General features: G+C 36.7%; 2 protein-coding genes across 2 annotated transcripts in view; both read left to right on the top strand.

The window, feature by feature from the left end:
- LOC126974317 (potassium channel subfamily K member 9-like) overlaps positions 1-22,100 on the top strand; it is a 119,565-nt gene that overhangs the window by 84,580 nt on the left and 12,885 nt on the right. The gene's annotated exons all lie outside the window — the stretch shown is intronic.
- On the top strand, positions 1,170-20,909 carry LOC126974431 (solute carrier family 22 member 3-like). Its single transcript, XM_050821922.1, has 6 exons — positions 1,170-1,672; positions 7,059-7,290; positions 10,968-11,223; positions 11,982-12,605; positions 19,613-19,794; positions 20,716-20,909. The coding sequence occupies exons 1-6, from the start codon at positions 1,494-1,496 to the stop codon at positions 20,869-20,871; spliced, it is 1,629 nt and encodes a 542-aa protein (XP_050677879.1). The 5' UTR covers positions 1,170-1,493; the 3' UTR covers positions 20,872-20,909.

Consider the following 22,100-nt stretch of genomic DNA (forward strand, 5'->3'; position numbering starts at 1 on the left):
TGTGTGTGGGCGAAGCAAACTTCCGCTCAAACACAAATTGACGCTGTACAAAACCATCGTACGTGCCATACTGTCATACGCAAGCGTCGTATTCGCGCACACCTGACTGAGCTACCTACACCGTTTGCAAGTAGTTCAAAATAAATTCACGCGCACGGCTACCGGAGCCCCGTGGTTCATCCGAAACGTGGACCTTCACCACGATCTAGGGCTTCCGAGGATAGCTCAACAATTTAAAGAGATCTCGCAACGCTTCTTTGGCAAGGCGCCTAACCATATTATACATACACCAAACATTCTCTTGATACCCGACGAGACGTTAGTCCTCGTCCTGTAATCGTTTCACTCCACTCACACTCACACACGGACTGACTGACGGACTGACATACACCACTTACACAATCACAAACACACTCCACAAACAGACACAGTCATACATGCACACACATTTACACTAGTTAAATACTTACAAACACACAAACATACATTCATAAACACATACATACACACTTAAATACATTACACAATACATCAATACACTAGCCGGCGAGTGTGTTCTTCATTTTCTCATCTTTCAGTATCATCTCATCTTCATTTTCATTCTCTCTCTCCTTCCCACAAGCACACAGCTGGTGTGTGGTTATTGTCTTATTCATAATGACTTAGCGGAGATTTAAAACATCGCTAATATACGCTTGTTAAAAAATGGTATTCATAAACGCTCATTATCTCTTCGATAAAGCTGACGTGACTTATAGTAGCTAGGACCCTTCTATAAACCTATTTTAAGCACTCGAACGCAAAAAAACATGGCCGACGTTGATCAGCTGATCAATTCGTTAAACAATGTGATAGCTTCCCACTCAAAATTGACAACCGATAGACTTCATATCTTTGATTTTTGTAGTGTGAAATTATTATGACATTTTGACAACTGACAAACCATTGACATTGAAAAGATGTCTGTTTCCATTGACAGTGCCTCATTAAATTAGTCATAATCATGTTTTTTTTGTACGAAATGGCAACATTGCGTACTATAGAGACGTATTAGTTATGGGAGATTTATCTAACGACTATGAATAAGGAATTTTATCGAACGTTCGATAGGTTTAAAACACGTTTTAACTAATATAGCTTTATACCTTCTAAAAGCGTATTATTATGAATAAGGCAGTTAAAGTGCTTGAAACAGTGTTCACCTTCCCTAGGTACGCGTGACAAGACTAGATCCCTATCTACTACTGAAATTTTCAGAATATTTGTAGATCGCGATTAGTTTTAAATTGTATTTCCCAACATTACGTATTAAGGAAACAACTGCAATCGAAATTGTGTTAGTATCACCAATATCAAAAGATTTTATCAATTTATCAAGCAATTCAAGATCGTAAATTAATTAAAATCACCGTTTTTATTGTAAAACGAGCATTTTAGATTAAAGGAGGTTTTTGTGAAGTTTGAATATCCTGTTCGGAGTGATAGCTTCAAGAATGGCCAGCGTGGAGAAGGAAGAAAGAGAGAAGGTGGATTTGGACACAATCTTGGAGAACGAGGTTGGTCCGTTTGGAAAATACCAGATTGTCACCCTACTGCTTGCAGCACTGCCAATCATCTCCGCGGCGTTTGCTGCCGGAGAATATATATTCACGACTGCTAGGATACCGTCCAGGTAAATTGTACTGCATTTTTTTTATATGAAAGTAAGGGACGAGACGAGCAGGACTTTCAGCTGTTGGTTATTGATACACTCTGCACACTACAATGCAGTGCCGCACAGAATTATTGTAAAACCCAAAAATTCTGAGCGTAGTGCTGCTCAGATTTTTTTTAACTGCGCTCGTCACCTTGGGACATAAGTTGTCGCGTCTCATTTGCCCCGTAATTTCACTACCTACGGCTCTCTTCAGTAGTACAAAATAGAACAATACTTAAGTTGAATTAAGATGAAACATATTGACACGAGAGTGGGTCAGGGATTGGAAATAATACTCCGCTTATAAGAACGACTCTTTATTTGGGGTTCACTTTTTCTGAACTTGCACTTCGCCGGTCTGCCGCTGATCCTCTTGTGGGCGGCGGTACCTTCAACGTGCCCACCGCGCTGAACACTAAGTCTCTTCTATCTTCTTCTTCACCTGAACGACTTTCTACTTTTCACTACTTCTTCTTTTCTTCTTCTTCCTTTACACTTTCGAGTCAGAACTACTACTGCCGTAGGCCACGCTTAGTACGGCTTATATACCCCCGGATCTGTTATATTTTCAAAATGATTCTCCCATTCCAACTTTAAATTTAAATTGTACTAGAAATTTCTATGAACTATTGTTATCCTGCTTACACATTTTCCATCCTCTTAACTCTGTTCGATTTGATCTTGAACTTACTAGAAATTTCCATTAACTTTAACAAAACCCAAAAATTCCATACACTGGTAAGGTGTAAAGAACCCGGGTCTACAGCGTCTAAAGTAAACAGTTTTCCGCTGAGCTACGAGTATTGCTGACGGAGCTGTTGAAATTAACGATGTCTTGAAGTTTGACAACTCTCGTCATTTACATTGCTGCACGATGTGTAGTTTGACAACTCTCGTCATATACGTTGAAGCGTTGCTACGCAACACTGCCCCTCCCAAGACATGATCGTCCCGATCATCGTTGCTTCCGTAGTACTTAGCCACCCGATCGACATGTAAGATTTTCGGGGGACTTCGAGGGGTACGCTTGATCCTGAGAGTCACATCATTTATCCTAGTGATTACTTTGTATGGTCCCTCTCTCTCGTCATATACGTCGAAGCGTTGCTTCGCAACAATACCATACATCCCTACTAATATTATAAATTTGAATGTAAGTTTGTTTGTGACGCTTTCACGCCTAAGCCACTGAACCGATTTTAGTAAAATTTAATACAGAGTAGATTAGAGCTTGGAAAAGGACGTAGGCTACATTTAATAGGGGATGGAAGTTTTTATGGGAATTCGTCATTTTCGGAGATAAAACCATAAACTTTGTATTTTGGGACTTGATTTGTAGTAACCTATAAACATTTGTTCGAGCATTTTTGAAACTTTGACGTACATAGGGATGAAATAGGATATGAAAGTTCGTATCGAAATACTATTAAAAAGACTGTCCACAATGACAAGGGATATCCGCTGTATCATAGAAGAATGCCGCGCTGGCAGCGGATAGAGCAGTTTGTATGTGTATTATTTGAAAAGTATCCTAAAAAATGAAAATACTGCCCAAAGTAACTATTCCACGCGGACGAAGTCGCGAGTAAAAGCTAGTAATAAAATAAAACTAAGTACACATTAGCCGCAAGTAGGCTCAAGCTCGGCATATGCTGGCACGCATGTTATGCATGTCCCAACACTTATACACTATCTAGTATACACTTTTTTTGTATTTATTATGAAGACTCTGTGACTTGCGACTTTCTCCGTGTAACCATTATCTATATTCTGTGGCATAAAGTAGCATCTATTTGTTTTTTAATTATTATAGTTTAAAAGTTTATTTATTTATTAACAATTAGGCACAATAATAGATAACAAGATAAAACTAGATTATTGTGTTTCGGTGTGAAGGGCGCCGTAGCTAGTAAAATTACTGGGCAAATGAGACTTAACATCGTCTGTCTCAAGGTGACGAGCGCAATTGTAGTGCCGCTCAGAGTTTTTGGGGTTTTCAATAATCCTGAGCGGCACTGCATTGTAATGGGCAGAACGTATCAATAACTATATTGTCATATACAAAAATATCATCTAATCACAAGTACAGGACTTAATGTGATCCTGAGATCCAATTAAAATTGTACACATCATTCACCAAATACGGAAAAAAAAGTGGACACAACAGAAATTACATAATGATGAAATTTAAATTTAACATGAAATTATTTAGTTTTATAAGGAGTATTTTAAAATAAATGTATATTAATTGTGAGGAACATATTAAAATCACATTAAATGAGGAATGAATTATTTGAGGAATTGATCGAAAATAGGCTTGGAATACGCACAGATCGTGTTGGCACTTTAAAGTTTATCAAACTTAATAGATGACTATTCATTACACCATTTGCATTCCTGTGTAAGACGCACATATCAGATAGTCATCGTCACTTATCAAAACTATTTATTTATTAGGAAGCCAACGTACATACAACTATCATAATGTATGGACATGTTTAAAAGATATTATGTTTAAAATTTTTTTTTTATAATGATGTTCCCTCTACTTACAGGCTAACTCGACATGCTTAATAGGTATATTATAAATTCTTTGTTTAACTAAAACTTTATACTTAGTAATAGGCCGCGCTTCCATCTGCAAGAAAAGTTCCGCGAGAAATGTCCGACCGTCTGTCTGTCAGCAGCTTGCGAGTGTAAACCCCGCTCCAAGTGCTGTCGCGAGAGTTTGTCAAGCGCTTCTTGCGAGTAGTTGCGAAAATATGTCTAAACACACAGAATAATAACGCTCAGAACGATAGTTTCATTAATAGTTCCTGTCAACATAGAAGTAACATTAAATTAATGTGTGCGTCAGCGTCACGTACTTACATTCGTCAACACGCACACAGACAGCCAAATAATGTTGCAAGTGAATAGATATTTCTCGAAATCAGTAAATTGTAAGAAATACTAGATTATATGTAATAAAGAAACAAAAAATAAAACATAAATTAAGAATTTAGTAAAAACATCACGTATTAATTCACGTCAATAATTGTTGCAACAATTTTTGAAGTGTAAGTAAACAAGTTCTTTAGAATCGTTGTTTTTTGAAACTCGATAAAACGATAAAGCGAAACGATAGAGGCGCCGTTCCCAGATATATCCGAGGTTTTCTAGGATGCAGAGAACGAATTTGGTATAATTTTTGAAATCCAAGATGGCCGCCGTGCAAAATTATGATTTCAACAACATGGATATTGTATTCGAGGTTCTTGAAGGTGCAGAGAACGAATTTGGGGTCATTTCTAAAATTCAAGATTGCCGCTGCGCAAATTTATGATTTCAACAATATGGATATCGTATCCAAGGTTCTCGAGGGTGCAGAGAACGAATTTGGGATCATTTTTGAAATCCAAGATGGCCGCCACGCAAATTTATGATTTCAACAATATGGATATCGTATCCGAGGTTCTCGAGGGTGCAGAGAACGAATTTAGGATCATTTTTGAAATCCAAGATGGCCGCCACGCAAATTTATGATTTCAACAATATGGATATCGTATCCGAGGTTCTCGAGGGTGCAGAGAACGAATTTGGGATCATTTTTGAAATCCAAGATGGCCGCCACGCAAATTTATGATTTCAACAATATGAATATCGTATTCGAGGTTCTTGAGGGTGTAGAGAACGAATTTGGGATCATTTCTAAAATTCAAGGTGGCCGCTGCGCAAATTTATGAGTTATTATCCCAAATTCGTTCTCTGCATCCTCGAAAACCTCGGGAACGACATCCATATTCTTAAAATCATAAATTTGCGTGGCAGCCATCTTGGATTAAAAAAAACAAAATGGCGCGTAACCGAAAATCGTGACGATTTGCTATAGAATTTCTCTCATACGTCGATTAAGAAGTTCACATCAAAAACATACCGACGTATTGAGAATTTTTTGAAGCCGGTTTAAAAGAGTGGCCGTTAATGTTATCACGAGTTCAACTTTTTCCAAACATAATATGTTAGTTCAGTAATTTAAAAGAAATATTTAGAGTGACTATTTAAAGCGCTTAGTTTAAGCCTAATTGAATTAAGATTATTTGACTTTGACTTTGAATACTTATAACATCATGTGACGTCGTACATTATAGTCTCCTTTCAATATATACCAATAAACACAAAAACCTATCCCAGCGGAGGAACTCGGGGTGTATAGTACTTTCATAGCTGGCAACATATTTTTTTAATGGCGTCTGTTTTGTTTACAAAATATTTTGCTGTTTTGATGAATGTAATAGCTTTAATTTAAGTTGTGAAATAGTATTTAGGTGTGAAATGTGATTTTCTTATCATAATTTTTATTTTAAGACGGTTTGTGACACCCTTTCACTGCACAGTTTGTAATTTTTCAATTAAATTTCGCGCAATGATTGTCCTGGAAGTTGACAGAATGACACTGGAGCGGCGGGAAACGTATGTGGTCATAAAAGACCACACTGAAAGTGCTTCATTTCGCTTAGGCCTACTCACGTTCTAAGCGTTATTATTCTAAGTCTAAACACTTCTGCATCGACTCGCAACAGATCTCGCTGCTTATCGGTCTAGTTTCGTATATCTCGCAGCAAGTATCGCCCGCACAGCTTGTGTTTTTGTTTAAATTGAAAATAATAAGTCATCGGCAAAGTCGTAAATGGTCTCGTGAAGAAACTATATAGTTAATAGGATTTTATGAGTGCAATAGTTCTTTGCGGGACTAACGGCATGCGGATTACAAAAACCGAATTAAAAATAGCTCTGTGCTTAATTCCATCGTAAAATAATTGTCTACAACTGAGAATGAAGTCCGAAAAATCACAGCATCAAAATGAGTCTTTCCTTCGGTGATATCGAATCTCTGAAATGTCTGGCGTCTTGTGACTTGTTTTTTTTTATAACGTCACCAAGTTTTACTAAAATAACACTCCTAAATGAACTGCGGTCAAACGAATAAAATTAAAATATTGTTGACCATCTTCCAGTTGTATTCCACGTCATAAATTAGGGTAAACACCAGCTTAACATCTCGTAGAAATCCATTCTCAAAAAAAAATTACAACGATTCTTGAAAAGCCCAAAAATTCTGGGCGGCGCTACAATTGCGCTCCTTATCTTGAGACATAAGATCTTAAGTTTCATTTGCCCAGTTAACTTCACTAGCTACGGCACCCTTCAGACCCAAAGATTGTAATGTTTTCACATTACTGCTTCAAGGCAGAAATAGGCGCCGTTGTGGTACCCATAATCTAGCCGGCATCCTGTGCTAAGGAGTATTATTATATATTATTATCTGAATTAATAATTTTTGTTAAATGTCCAAATAATTAATTAATTATGAATTGTTCAGATATGTTATCCCACAATGCGATGCTGCAAATCCTGAGTTTTCTCCGACATGGATTCTAAACGCTATCCCCGGGACTAGTGATACTAATTTTGAGAACTGTGAGAGATACGTGAATTTGACGTCAGCTGTACAGCAAAGTGATATCTGTCCGGCCAACTGGTTTGACTCAAATAGGATAGAAGGGTGTAACGATGGTTACGTATATGAAAACACATTTAGTGTTGCATATGATGTAAGTATTGAAAAATTATATTCAGCAATCATCATCATCATCAGCCGGAAGATGTTAATAAGGAAAAAAGCCTCCCCCAAAGATTTCCACGACGATCGGTCCTGCGCTGCCCTCAACCAATGTATTCCAGCGATCTTGACTAGATCATCGGTCTATCTTGTGGGGGCCTACCAACACTGCGTCTTCCGGTACGTAGTCGCCATGCGAGGACTTAAATGCCCCAATTGCCATATGTCTGTCGAACTATGTGTCCTGCCCACTGCCAATTCAGTTTTGCAATCATTTGCGCTATGTCAGTGACTTTGGTTCTCCTACGCATCTACTCAATTCTGATTCGATCTCGCAGGGGAACTCCGAACATAGCCCTCTCCATTGCCCTCTGAGCGACCATGAGCTTTCCCATGAGGCCCATAGTTAACCACATCTGCGCACCATAAGTTATGACTGGCAACACACACTGGTTGAAAACCTTCGTCTTCAGACACTGGTATTTGGGACGAGAAGATTTTACGGAGCTTCCCAAATGCTGTCCATCCTCGTTGGATTCGACGAGTGACCTATAGCGCGAAATTGAACCTGCCTAACTGGATTGTTTGTCCAAGATAGACGTACTTGTCAACAATTTCGAGTGTACAGTTCCTAATTGTTATGGGAGTAGGTGCAGTATTCAGCAATCACTGGTTCAGATACTGTAGTCTTAGATTAAGGATTGCTGTCCGCATAAGTCCGCTGCGCTCCAATGAAATCCCACAGGAGTAGTCGCAAAGTGCGGTAACTAATACTACGCCAAAGTGAGCGTACTCGAGCCAGTCTCGAATGTCACATGTTCTGTTAAACTTTGCTAATAATTGAAACAAAAATGTCGGTTTGTAAAACTTTGTAAAAATAATACTACAAGAAATAAGAAAGACACTGGGATCACATATCATCAGTAAGTATTTTGTATTTTATTAATTCGATGTAAAATAACACGAAGCGTACAAAGTTTGAAAGTTGTCATTGTGTGTCAGGATGCCACGCACTAAAGCTTCTAGTAGTTGCCGTAATAAAAAAACTATTGTTCTTAGTAAGTGCGGCATCTGGTTGGAGCGAGGCGGAGACCAATTCAATAAATTTGTATCATGAAGATTTTGCTGGACTGTACATAAATGGGGACAGACAAGTGAAAAAGAAAATTATAAATACTTTAAATTACTACTCCAAGAATAAAACTCTTTCTTATGCAGACTCACTTGAAAAATAATTTAGTTAATTGTCGTGAATTCTTAATAACAAGATTGACTGTCTTATGTACTTTCAAAAACATCAATCACATCACGCGCCAAACTTCTCATCTGCTCCTGTCGTAGATTAAATATTTTTGTTCCACCACACTACACAAAAAATTACACTTTGAATAGCTTTATACCACGAACACAATTCCTATAGTAAAGATTTTTATAAAAAAATTAGAAAGAATAAAATTCTCAAACTTGTATAATCTTCTCGTACTCATGGGGAATATAATATTTAAACTGATTATAAAAAGTCTGGTCATCAATACTGTTACAATTAAAAGTAATCAAATTTGACATTTGAATTTGGAATCTGTCATTTTTATATGATTGTTCATTGAGTTTTCTCATTTTGGCGCCAATACATTGTATAATATTTTGTGTTAATGGGTTATAAAATGGAGAACGGAATCGCTGCGATTGCAATAGACAAAGTAGGTATAGAGCCAAAAGCAATTTTTAAAACTATCCATACGGTTGGTATTAGTAAACTGTTTGTGTATCGGGCTATTAATGGGTACAATGAGACCACCTCTGTTTGTGACACATACAGATCTGGCTGTCCACTTAGTGCTCGATCTAAAAAGGTGGTCAAAGTAGTAAGAGATAGAATTCGAAAAATCCTGTCCGAAACTATAAGATTTGATCTCGGGAGGTGAAGATAACACCTAGAATCACGTCGCGTGTTTTAAAAGATGACTTCGGACTTGCAGCCTATAAGAGAGGTACTGGTCATTTCTTAACTGATAATTTAAAAAAGAATAGGGTTGTAAGATATTACTCCTACTGAAGCGGTACGCAAAGGGAGATCACAGAAAAATTTTGTTTACGGATGAGATTTTTTTTACAATTGGGCAACATTTTAACAAACTAAATGACCGTATTTATGCTCAATGCTCTAAGGAAGAGCTCTTCCCAATTAGTCGACAGAGTACAACGTGAGCACTATCCGACTTCAGTGATGGTTTGGTGGGGTATTAGCTATAAAGGGGCTGACTGAGCCATACTTTTGTGAAAAAGGTATCAAAACATCGATACAATTGTATCAAGATACCACTCTTAAGAAGATAGTGAAGCCTCTGTGAAGTCTTGTTAACACCATGTTCAATAACCAATATAATCAATTGGTAACGGTATCGTTTAGGACTTCATCAGAGCTGAAGACTAGCCCTCATCCCGATCTTAATCCGCTGGATTATGATTTATCGTCAGTTTTAGAGAGTATGGCTTGCTATAAACGCTTGATAATTTGGAGTCCCTATAACAATCCGTACGATTGGTAGTGAAGAATTTTCCCATAATATGTTAATTAACAATAGACTTCTTAAATACTTCAATAAATATAATATTATTTCTAATTGTCAATATGGCTTTAGAAAAGGTGTTTCCACACAAGACGCCATTTTAGGCTTAACAAAAACTATAGTATGAGAAGTGGACAAGGGCAATAAATGTCTCGCAGTTTTCCTAGAATTAAAAAAGGCCTTTGACACAGTTTCTGTTCCGATTCTTGTGCGCAGATTGGAGGGCCTGGGAATTCGTGACAAAGCCCTCTCTCTCCTAGACAGCTACCTAAATGACCGAATACAGGAAGTGAAGATTGACCTATACCACAGCACAATGGAAAATATGAAATTTGGCGTACCGCAGGGCAGTGTCCTTGGCCCGACACTCTTTTTAATCTATATTAACGACCTATGTAACCTCCAGATCGACGGGGCGAGTATATTCACTTATGTTGACGACACAGCCATTTTTTTTCTCTGGTATCTCGTGGGAAGCCGTACAGAGGAAGGCTGAGATGGGCCTTGAAAGAGTCTCGAATTGGCTAAACCAAAATCTATTGTCACTCAATATATCAAAACAAACTATATATGTTTCTCTCCACATGACAGATACCAGCCCGTTCAAGACTTCTATATCAGAATTAATTCATGCTCCAACCCACACGATTAAAATTGTAATTGTCCCTACATAGAAAAGGTGAATTGACCAAAGGTTAAGTTGGCATTCCCAAATCGAACTGGTCATAACCAGGGTGAGCTTATGTGGATTTTTAAAACTCTGCGGCACGTTATGAATAGCACAGTCCTTAGTAAAACATCGCTTTGGCTCAACCAGTGATCACCCCGGTATGGGGCGGTGCAATCTTAGATAAGCCTCTTAGAATTGAAAAGAGGTCAAAGATCATTTCTCAAGGTCATGTACTTCAAACCTTTAAGATTTCCAACTGATTCACTCTATTTGACTAGTAATCTTTTGACAATTAGGAAACTTTATGTTCTTAACATCATTTCAGCCGTCCACAGGTCACTTCCGCTAGATCACGCCAATTTGATCAGTAGAAGAAATGATAGCAGATAGCACTGGTAAATACCTACTTGATTATTGATTATTTTTCAGTTCGATATGGCTTGTGACGAATGGCGTCGATCATTAATTGGTTCAATGAGAACATTTGGTACATTACTGGTACTGCCTATAACTGGATACATCTCTGACCACTGGGGACGTCGCGTGGCTCTGACGCTGAATGCCTTCAACACCGGCTGGATCGGGCTGGTCAGGTCTTTCGTCAATTCCTACGAATGGTTTCTGATCCTTGAAGTTCTAGAATCTACAGTTGGAGCGGGAGCTTTCTCTTCTTGTTATATTCTAGGTAAATAGTATTATTTTATTTACACTATATTATATTTGTACTGAACAAATCCTTCCTAAACGATTTATTTACTGTGCTAGCTGTTAACCTATGGAATTATTGTCCCAATGAAATGAGAAAGGCAATCTTTCCAAACATGCTCCTTAAGGACGCATTTACGAATCCGACAAAAATAAGATATTTTTTGGTAGAGTTTGTGATGAAATGAAACTAAATCTAACAAAACTACTCAAAAAACTTTCCAAACATGCTCCTTAATAATTATTATTTATCACTGTGACAATATATTAGTTCTTTTCTTGATATATATTTACTGATACCTCATTAACTAAAACTATTTCAGTACAGGTTACCTGGAAGAAATCGCTCTTAAGCGATAAGGCCGCCTATTGCTTAATATAAAATAATGATATAATATTGACACATTTTTTACACAAATTATCTTGCGCCAAAGTAGGCATATATGATTATAGCCTGTGTAATAGGTTGCAAGACAACGATATATTTAATACAATATATTTACTTAACCATACATAAATACATTTAAACATCCATGACTCGGAAACAAACCAAACATCCATATTCATCATATAAATGCTTGCACTACCGGGACTCCAACCCGGGAGTCCTACCTCTAGGTTAGTAGGTAGGATGTTATGTATTCTCGATTTTTGTATATTCATTTATTTTGTTTTGTGCAATAACAGATATATTTCATTTCATTTCATATTTAAAGTATTTATTTGCCTCACCCACAGTTACGGAGTTAGTTGGGCCTAAATACAGAGTAATAGCTGGAGCGACGATATCAAGCATGTTTGCACTGGGACAGGTCATATTAGGATTTATAGCTTGGGGAGTTCCCTCATGGCGGCCCCTTACGCAGGTCGTATACGCACCACAGCTGCTAGTTATATCATACTTTTGGATATTATCCGAGTCAGTCAGATGGCTCATGACCAAGAGTAAATACGAAGAAGCTGAAAGAATCTTAATAAAAGTCGCGAAGACCAATAAGAAAGAACTATCTCTAAAATCTCTTGAAGCATTAAGAGACACAGCAGAGTATGAGAAGACAGTAGAAAAACCGAAAGAACCGTGGCTACCGATTCTTGTCTGCAGATCAAGAGTGATTCTTACAAGATGCTTTGTGTCTCCGATCTGGTGGATAACCAACACTCTAGTCTACTATGGAATGTCTATCAATGCTGTCAATCTGTCCGGAAACCGTTACCTGAACTATGTGGCAGTGGCAGCCATAGAAATCCCTGGCTATTGGACCGCCATCCTCCTTCTGGACCGCGTGGGGAGAAAGCCTGTATTAATATTTGGCTACTTTTTGTGTGCCGCGTGCCAGATTGCGTTCGCTTTCATACCAGCAGGTTAGTACAATAAGACCAAACTTCTTTTTTCTTCTTAGAGTTTCTAATGTCGTTTCTTCTCTTCGATATCAAAAATAATTCGAAAGATATATATGTTGAGAAAATAAATGCCATTTATGCCTTTAAACTACAGATATACATATTTGACTATAAATGCAAAAAAAACAAAACCAGAAATACTTCTGACAATATCTACTTCAGTTAAATAGGACGTAGTTCCTAAAAAACGTTCCAAGCCACTAACATCACATTTTAAGGAATTCGTGTCTAAAGTTTAATAAATATTAGTGTATTCCATACATGTGGGTTGGGCTACTAAGTCATGATGCTATTTGAAGAGTGACAGTAGGGCTGCCATTTATTGTCAGCCCGTTAATATGAATCACGTGACCAGTTTTTAGTTCTTAACTCAATCTCGACATGATGGATGGTTTGGAATGTTTTTCTGGAATTACTTCCTTTATAGTGAACGATAAAGTAGATGAACCCCTTTTACTTAGTCAAATTAAGTTAATATGTGTTCCTTACAAACAGCTCCATAATCCTATCCCCTTTCAGGTCCCAATTAGTACAACACACTATCGGCGTAATTTCTTTCTTCATCCCGTCACTAGTATCCATTTCTTTTTATGAAATAAGCGAACAGGACATTCAGTTGATGGTAATTGATACGCAATGCCCATTATATGGCAGTTCCGCTCAGGATTCTTGATAAACCCAAACATTCTGAGCGGCACTACATTGCGCTCATCACCTTGGGACATAAGGTATTAAGTCTCATTCGCCCAGTAATTTCTCTAGCTACGGCGCCCTTCAGACAGAAACACAATAATGTTTACACATTACTGCTTCACGGCAGAAATAGGCGCCGTTGTGATACCCATAATCTATCCATCCTGTGCAAATGAGACTACCACTGGTAAAATGAAGGGTTAAATGAATTTGTAAAAGGTTACCCCGAAATTGGTATGTTTTTAACTAAACCTAGGGCAATTAGGCAACTGATAACCAGATCATAGTTTCTCCTGTCTCCCCTAAGTATTAAAGTATTGCTTCATTAAAGTTAATTTTAATCTTAATGAAATAATTTATTACTAACTGCAATTATATTTGTAAATGTTAACTTCGGTTTAAAGAACTTTAATTTCTCATTAAGACTGTCGTCACTTACATGAGAACATAAAATCAGTGAGTGAGAGGCGAATTTGCTCATTGCTGCTTTCCGGTTTTTTAAGGCGGTGGTCCAAGTTACAAGATATAGTTTATTGTTATTATGATAAGATGTTTTTATTCATTGCTTTGTAAATGATATAGCAGCCTTTTTTTGAAGATGTTGAGCGAAGTCGCTTCTCTAACAGTTTTCGGTAGCTTATTGTATAGCTGTGCTCCTGCAAATGTTATATTATTTTTACCATAGTTGGTTCTAATACTAGGTAATACAAGGTGTCTGGCGCGACGTAATACATATTTGTTGGTATTGTGTTTTGTTATGAATGTTGTATTTGAGTGAATGAGTCTATGAGTTATCTTATATATAAGTATGCATGTGTAGTAGTTGTAAAGTTGAGTAATGTTCAATAGTTTCGTTTCTTTGTAAATAGTTTCTGTAGGAGTTAAGTAGTCATAATTATGTAAAATTTTTATTATTCGGTTTTGTAGCGTTTGGATTGGTTTTATATTAGTCTTACCTGCATTACCCCATATTTCAATGAGGTAGAGTAAGTGTGGCTTAACTAGGGCACTATATATCAATAGTCGAGCTTGTTTTGGAATACACCGAACTATTTTGTGTAGAGAGCCTACTAGAGATGAAAGTTTGTTTTTTATATTTATTAGGTGTGATTTCCATGTTAAGTGTTTATTGAGTGTCAATCCAAGGTATTTTTCTTCAAAAGTCTTTTGCAATACTTCTCCGTTGATGGTAAGATTAGGAATGTTAGGTAGTTTTTTATTTTTAGCACTAAATATCATATATGATGTTTTGGAGGCATTGATAGTTAAAAGGTTACATTGAAACCACTTTTGCAGTATATTTAAATCATCTTGTGCATTTCCCATTAGTTCTTCTAAGTTTTTGCCGACGTAAAATAGACATGTATCGTCTGCATAAAGGGTAAGATGACCCTGCAAACCTGCTTGATGTATGTTATTTACGTACACCAGGAATAATAAAGTTGCTAGAAGGGATCCCTGAGGAATCCCGCATGTCAGCAGCTTGGATTTGCTTTGATGAGCTCCAATTTTTACAATCTGGTACCGACTTTTTAAGTATGACTCTAGGATTTTGTGTGCGGTTTCTATTATACCGATGTGTTGCAGTTTTTCTAGGAGCAGGGTGTGGCTGATGGTATCAAAAGCCTTTTTGAGATCAATAAAGACTCCTATTGCCACTTCCCTGTAATCTATTTTGGTTTTTATTGTGGTTACTAATTCAATGGTGGCACCAACTGTATTTGATTTTTGCCGGAAACCGTACTGTTTATCATATATAAAGTTTATCTCAGTTAGGTATTTCTCTAATCTGTTATATTTGATTTTTTCAAAAAATTTTGAGAATGTCGGTAGAACTGAAACTGGTCGGTAGTTCCCAGGGTTAGATTTATTGCCTGCTTTGTACAGTGGGGTAACTCTAGCAACTTTTAGACTGTCCGGAAAGATACCTTCAGCCAAAAGTTGATTTAGACATTTTGTTAATTTATTTATTATAAGATTTTTGATACATTTTATGGCTTTGGTACTTATACCATCCAGTCCTGTACTCGTGTTGGGGTCTAAGTTGTCTATAATTTTGGAAACCTCATTTATGGTACACGGAGTAAATTGAGACAAATTATGATGTTTGGTGTTGTGGTTAACTATGGGTAGTGTTTATGTGTTACTATTATGAAACTGTTTGGGTATTTTGTTGGCCAAATTTGTCCCTATATTTGCAAAGAAATTGTTAAAAATTTCGCATACCTCTATTGGGTCCGTAGTAACAGTGCCGTTTTCAGAGGTTAGGTTTGGAGGAGCACAACTATTAACAGTTTTGTTATTAGAAAGGGTATTGATTAATTTCCACATTTTTTTCGGGTTATTTGTGAATTTTGAGAATTCTCCGTAGTAATATTTTTCTTATGTCTTCCTTATTGTTTGTGCTAGGTTGTCTCTTTTTGTTTTAAAATCTTTTTCTAGTTGAGTATTGTTAGGGTGTTGTTTTAGTCTACACCATAATTGATTTCTTTCATTAATTCCTGCTAATATCTGTCTGTTGATCCATTCATTTTTTGGCTGATTAAGTGTTTTGTATTTGTATATTTTATTTTCGGAGATCTTCTTTTTAATGTACTCATCAAATAGTGTGTAATCAGGAGTATTGACTTCTAAAATTGTCGATTCAACCGTTTTATACAATTTCGCAAAATCTATAGACTCGTATTGAACTATTTGTTTCTTTGGTGGTCGTATTCTTTTTAGTTCTGTATAGATATTCTTATGGTCTGATAAGGATGACTCAATGATAGCTGTATGAACATTGTCTTTCTTTAGATTTGTAGAAATGTGGTCTATGATTGTTCTAGTGTAGTCTCTCACGTGTACAGTATTTTGGATCAATTTTGTTAATCAGTTTATAGCCGGATTTCATAAGCATGGTACTGTAACGTCTAGTTGTACTGTCAGAGCTTAACAAGTCGATGTTTGTGTCTCCAAAGATGATAGTTCTCTTTTGTTTAAGAAGTTGTTACTGATAGTCACAAAGAAAGTCATTAAAATTTGTGTGTCCAGGCTTATACACAACCCCAACTGTGAGTGCATATTTGTGGAGATATATGGATAGGTAGTTATTTCCACCGACATATAATGATATAGTTATGTCGTGTTTTAAGTTGTTATGCACATATATGGATACACCGCCTCCGATGATATCTGGTCTGATATTATAGTAATGAGTATTGTTTTGAATTCGAAATTGTTGTACTTGTGTATCCGACCTTATCCAGGTTTCAGTTAGTAGGACTATGTGTATACATTTTTTAAAGGAATGTAGGATACAGATGAGTTCGTCAAATTTACCTGGACTACATATGCTTGATTTACAGGTAAGTACATTTTGGTATGTGTCAACTACTTGATATGTCATTGTGTCTTGACTGTTTGAGTTTGCATTGCGGGTATTGAGTTTGGTTGTCATATTTAGTTTTTTGAATCATTGATTTCAATAATTTTTGGTAAACCCTTGACATACTTTATTGTGATGTTGTTTTCCCCATTAGCTTTACGCTGCGCTAGTTCAGTTTTCAAATCTTTCAAGTATTTTTGTTGCGCTGGTGTTTGATCTGAGTAGATTTTTATGTTCTTACTTAATTTATCTTTATTACGAAGTAGCAGTTTGCGGTATGGGAAGATTCGAAGCAAACTTTGATGCTACGGTCTTTTTTTGCATTATACTTCCCAAGTCGAAATATTCTGATAGGTTTTGGGCAGTCCTCTAATAGGCTATTTGTGATATTGGTTACCTCCTTGATATCATACAAGCGGCCCTCCTTAGTGTTCGTAGAGTTACATTCCGATATACCCATCAAGATAATATTTTTTTCCCTAGAATAACGGTCCTGTAATTCATGAAGAAAGTTTTCATTGCAGATGATGGTACTTGCAATCGTGTTGTTTTTCATTCCCATAATATCAGATTCAATTGTGTGAATTTTACTATCGGTTGTAGTCGCTTTGTTAGTTAGATCAGATATTTGCTTCTTCATTGATATCTGTTCCTTTTTTAGGGAGTCAGTTGCTGGTTTAATATCATTCAACTGAGTTTTCATTTCAGAGATGTTTTCTTGAATTGACTTCATTGTATTTTCTTGGTTTTCCGTGAATTTTTGTAACATTGCTGTTATGTCTCTGTGGATATCTTGAAGCTCTTTTGCACAATTACAACTTACATCTGGCTGCTTTCGTTTTCTGTGTGTAACTTGAGACTCCATTGAAAACTCACTTGCTTTGGATAAGTTCGTTAAAGAACTACTTTGGCCCGGTGGTGATCGCCTGACGCTCATGATTTGTACTACACAACAGAATAATTGTCGGTATTGTGTATGAGTCAAATGAGGGTAGTTTCGAGTTACTTTGTTTTGTTCGGAAAAAAATATAGCCAATCGATATCTATTGGTATAATAATCTAGATGTATTATAATTGTGTTCGTATCGGTTTTATGTTATTATATTTCGTTGACAATGTTAAACAATGTACATTTTCATTCAAACACCAAAAGTGGATGTGATAAACAGTGTAGTTGTTTATAGCAACTGTTACCTTTTTGAAGGAATGCTGCTTGAAGATATTTGTGTTTCACAATAATTCACGATATTTTTACTAATCGTAAGTATTTTGAGCAGTCACCATTTATTATAAATTTTCACCGGTTCGTACAGTTATTTAACTCACATATATAGGTATTTGTCCCGAGAATCTAATTTTAAATGATATTTTTATGCCGAGCACAAACCACTGTTACGCGTTCCGGTAGTAGTGCAGTTATTCTACAATACAATGTACTACAATTATAAAATAATCTAACACACCTTTATTCTTTTTCACTATGTTGAAAAAGTTCTTCAATTACCAGTTAATACCTTGTCATATTTATATTAAACTAACAGCTAGCTGTTGCGACTTACTTTAACAATATTAGTTATTCCCATGCTGGTATATGCATATAATATACAAATAAAAGATATTTTTAAATCAATTCCACCTATGGTTCAAAAGATAAAAATCACTGCGCAATCACAATCAAACTTCTTGCTGTAAATTGAATAACGTGTAAAATACTAACAAAAATGTAGTTATTGTATCTTCAAATAAGTACTAATAATAATACTATAAAAGAAATATTGTAATGGAATATAAAATCTTGTAATTCTTTAGTAACATTTTTTTATTAGAATCATATATTTGAAAACTATTATTAAATTCAATTAATTTAATATCTAGTTGACAAACAAATGGATGTTAGCATTGTAATATATAAATAAAAATCTAATTCTAGTTACGATTATTGTAATTTTTCTCACGACTCAAGCACGTCTCACCTATAACTATGTATGTAGTAACAAACCTATCTTGGATGCCATCGACTCCAAAAATTACAATAATCGTAACTAGATTAGATTTATTAATTAGATTGTATAAAAATACGTAATTATTTTAATACTTTTTAGTGCATATTATATGTATTGTTTTGGAATAGTGTTTTTGAAGTCGGTTGTTTTATTGTTAAAAAAAAATTGTTTATTTGATTTTTAGTGAATTTGAAGTACACTAACTAAGATTTTGTCTAAATATGTGTATTTTTCAATGCAGCAATGATGTAAGCGCTTAATTGAGAGTTCCGTCACTTTGCCATGGATTCCGTAATCAGAACCTAACCAAACTCTCACCTTGCTATCTTTGAAGTATATCCTTTCCAATAAAAAAAAAAGAATCATCGAAATCGGTTGGCGCGATATTGAGTTATTCGTAAATTTATCATCCACTTTGCTACACGTGTGTATAGCAAATTTAAGAGTTTTATGGTTTTCTCATGGATGCCATTGTCAGATCTGGACCAAATACAATGGGACCACACGGGAAGCGCCAGCTTTCAAATAAAAAAAGAATTATCAAAATCGGTTCACCCATCGAAAGTTTTGAGTTAACAAACATTAAAAAAAACATACCGACGAATTGAGAACCTCCTCCTTTTTTGAAGTAGGTTAAAAATGAATTAGTGCAAGTAAAATAAATAGCAATTGCATTAAATTTGTAACCAATACTTATGAACAATGGGGGACTTCCATTCGAGCACAGTTCGAGTGACGTATGGTTCGTAAATGTTGGGATGTCTTGTTCAACTCTGTGACATCAGGATGAGGTTGTTCCACAACGTTCATAAATGTTGGTTTTAGATTTAATTTAAATAATCTCAGAAATGAGGGATTTCACCTTAAAAGTAACAAATTGATTAAACAATTGAATTCTGTTGAAGGTAACGACGGCGTCTCTCTCGCGGTGTATCTGATTGGCAAGTACAGCATAGCTATGGTGATGACGTCAGTGTATGTCTACACGGCGGAACTGTACCCCACACGCTACCTACATAGTCTGTTCGCATTCTCCTCGATGATTGGGAGAATTGGCTCCATAATCGCACCGTTGACACCAGCTCTTGTATGTTAAACTGTTTTATATTACATTTTTTATGACAATAAGGGACGAGACGAGCAGGACGTTCAGCTGATGGTAATTGATACGCTCTGCCCATTACAATGCAGTTCCACGCAGGATTCTTGAAAAATTTTGAGTAGCACTACAATGGCCTACCTTGAGACATAAGATGTTAAGTCTTATTTGCTCAGTAATTTCACTAGCTACGACGCTATTCTGATCGAAAAACAATAATGTTTACACGGCAGAAAAAGGCCGTTGTGGTACACATAATCTAGCTGGCATCCTGTTCAAAGGAGCCTCCACTGGTTTAACATTATTTATTATTATTTTGCTTACTCCCATAGCATTATGTCAGTTTATGGTTTGTTATTGTGGGGAATTGCTGCGGATGTTCATTGTATTTTTAGGCTCTAAAAAGGCATTTTATAATATGCGACCAAGATTCTCGCTTCAGGTAACATTCAAGTTCATAAACATCCTAACCCTTTACTTACAATACGTTATATACTGGCTTTCGAGTCCAAGTTACGTCATTTGGTGCTGGGGCTGCTGCTTCGACTGCCGAAGACATCAAGCGTAGCAAATATGTCGGTCTCAGTGAGTCATACATCTTTGTGCTGGTATCGAGACATTTGGCCCGTGCTGCCCATAGGCGCGAAGAATGTTTAAAGTACTGTCTTCGCGCCTCAATAAGGCTACTGGAAGCCCAAGCGTTGATTTCGGTCAACGGATCAGCCTAGCTATCCAACGCGGAAATGCTACCAGTATTCTTGGTACACTTCTACGTAATGATAGTTTTAATTTTATGTAGTCATAGTATTGTAAATATAGTTTAAGCGAATGAATGAATATCATAATATTATGTTGATTTTGTCTTATGTTGAAAATGTATAGATTTATTATATAATTGTTCCTTTACAGGCCTCTGAAGTATGGGAGCCATTCCCATCCGTATTGTTTGGTAGTTTCGCTGCGCTCTCCGGTATCCTTATCTTCACCATGCCGGAGACTCTGGGCACCAAGCTACCGGACACCATGGAGGATGCTGAACGGATCGGCTCCAAGCAAACATTATGATCTTAATTAATTCTAATACGGCTTTCCATAATATTTAGTTAGGATTTAATTGCCACTTAAGGCTAAATAGACAGTCTGACATAAAATACGTTTTTTATTATCACTCAATAAATAATATAACCATAAAATAATGATTGGTTTCCGCTGCGTTCCAACTAGATACCGCACTACCTAAGACTTACTTGACTTAAGTTCCTGTATCCCTTAGCTGGAGCAGACGGCATCCTCAGTGCATCTCCATCGCGATCGGTCCAGAGCATCTCTCTTAATTTCACTCCAGGTCTTTCTGATTTTTTCGCTTCGTCAATGACGTCCGCCGCCAGGTTTGCTATGGACGGCCACGTCGGATCTGAGCCGTGCAAAAGTTGCTCGTACTTTGGCGATCCATGAAGTGATATTGTCTTCAGTCCCTCAAGTCTCTGACACGCAGTTCCCGAGAAAAGAAAATTTGTGGACGCGTTCCACTACCTCTGTGCCAATGAGCAACGGGCCTGAGCTCGTTGCCCCACACATCATTTCTTGAGTCTTCCTTATATTAAGTTTAAGTTCCGCCTTCGCTGCTTCTTCGCACAGGTCGCTCAATTCTGACTGCATATCTGCGCGTGTGTGGCTTAAGAGGCATATATCGTCGACATAATCAAAGTCCTCTAGAGTATTTCTTATGCCCAATTCTATACCACGGCGCTTGTTGTGAGTATTTTTTTTTCAAATTCCATCAAGAGCGACAGTAAAAAGATGAGGTGAAAGAAGGCACCCTTGTCGTAGACCCGCATGTACCGCTATTTCACTGGAGACGAGCCCATTATGTGTCACTTTATAAGCATAGTTCTTGCATAGAGCTTTAGTGATATTTATTATTTTCTCGGGGACACCAATATCTCGTAGACGAGACCACCAGTCCACCTCAACGTGTCGAAGGCTTTTTCAAAATCCACGAATGAAAGGTACATTTCTCTTTGCCATTCTGATGCCTGTTCTAATATGATACCTTATTGTATAGCTGTAAGAGTCCCTATTTCTAGCAACGACAGCCTAGAAGGTATCGTTGAGATTATCGTAAAAATGGCGTTTGATTATTTGTGAAATTCGAATATTCGTTAGTGATATTTACAACTAAGAGTTGTGTTAGGACCGATTATATCGAATAATGTTTCGTTCGTTCAATCATCGTTTCGACATTTACTACGATGTAACTAAGAGTAGGATTCGACACGACGATATATCGAATT

This window comes from Leptidea sinapis, chromosome 32 (genome assembly GCF_905404315.1).
Source record: "Leptidea sinapis chromosome 32, ilLepSina1.1, whole genome shotgun sequence".
Classification (NCBI taxonomy): Eukaryota; Metazoa; Arthropoda; class Insecta; order Lepidoptera; family Pieridae; genus Leptidea; species Leptidea sinapis.

Coding starts and splice junctions, on each gene's coding strand:
- LOC126974431 (XM_050821922.1), top strand. CDS start 1,494: ATGGCCAGCGTGGAGAAGGAAGAAAGAGAGAAGGTGGATTTGGACACA. Junction 11,224..11,981: donor CTCTTCTTGTTATATTCTAG/GTAAATAGTATT, acceptor CCTCACCCACAG/TTACGGAGTTAGTTGGGCCT. Junction 19,795..20,715: donor CACCGTTGACACCAGCTCTT/GTATGTTAAACT, acceptor GTTCCTTTACAG/GCCTCTGAAGTATGGGAGCC.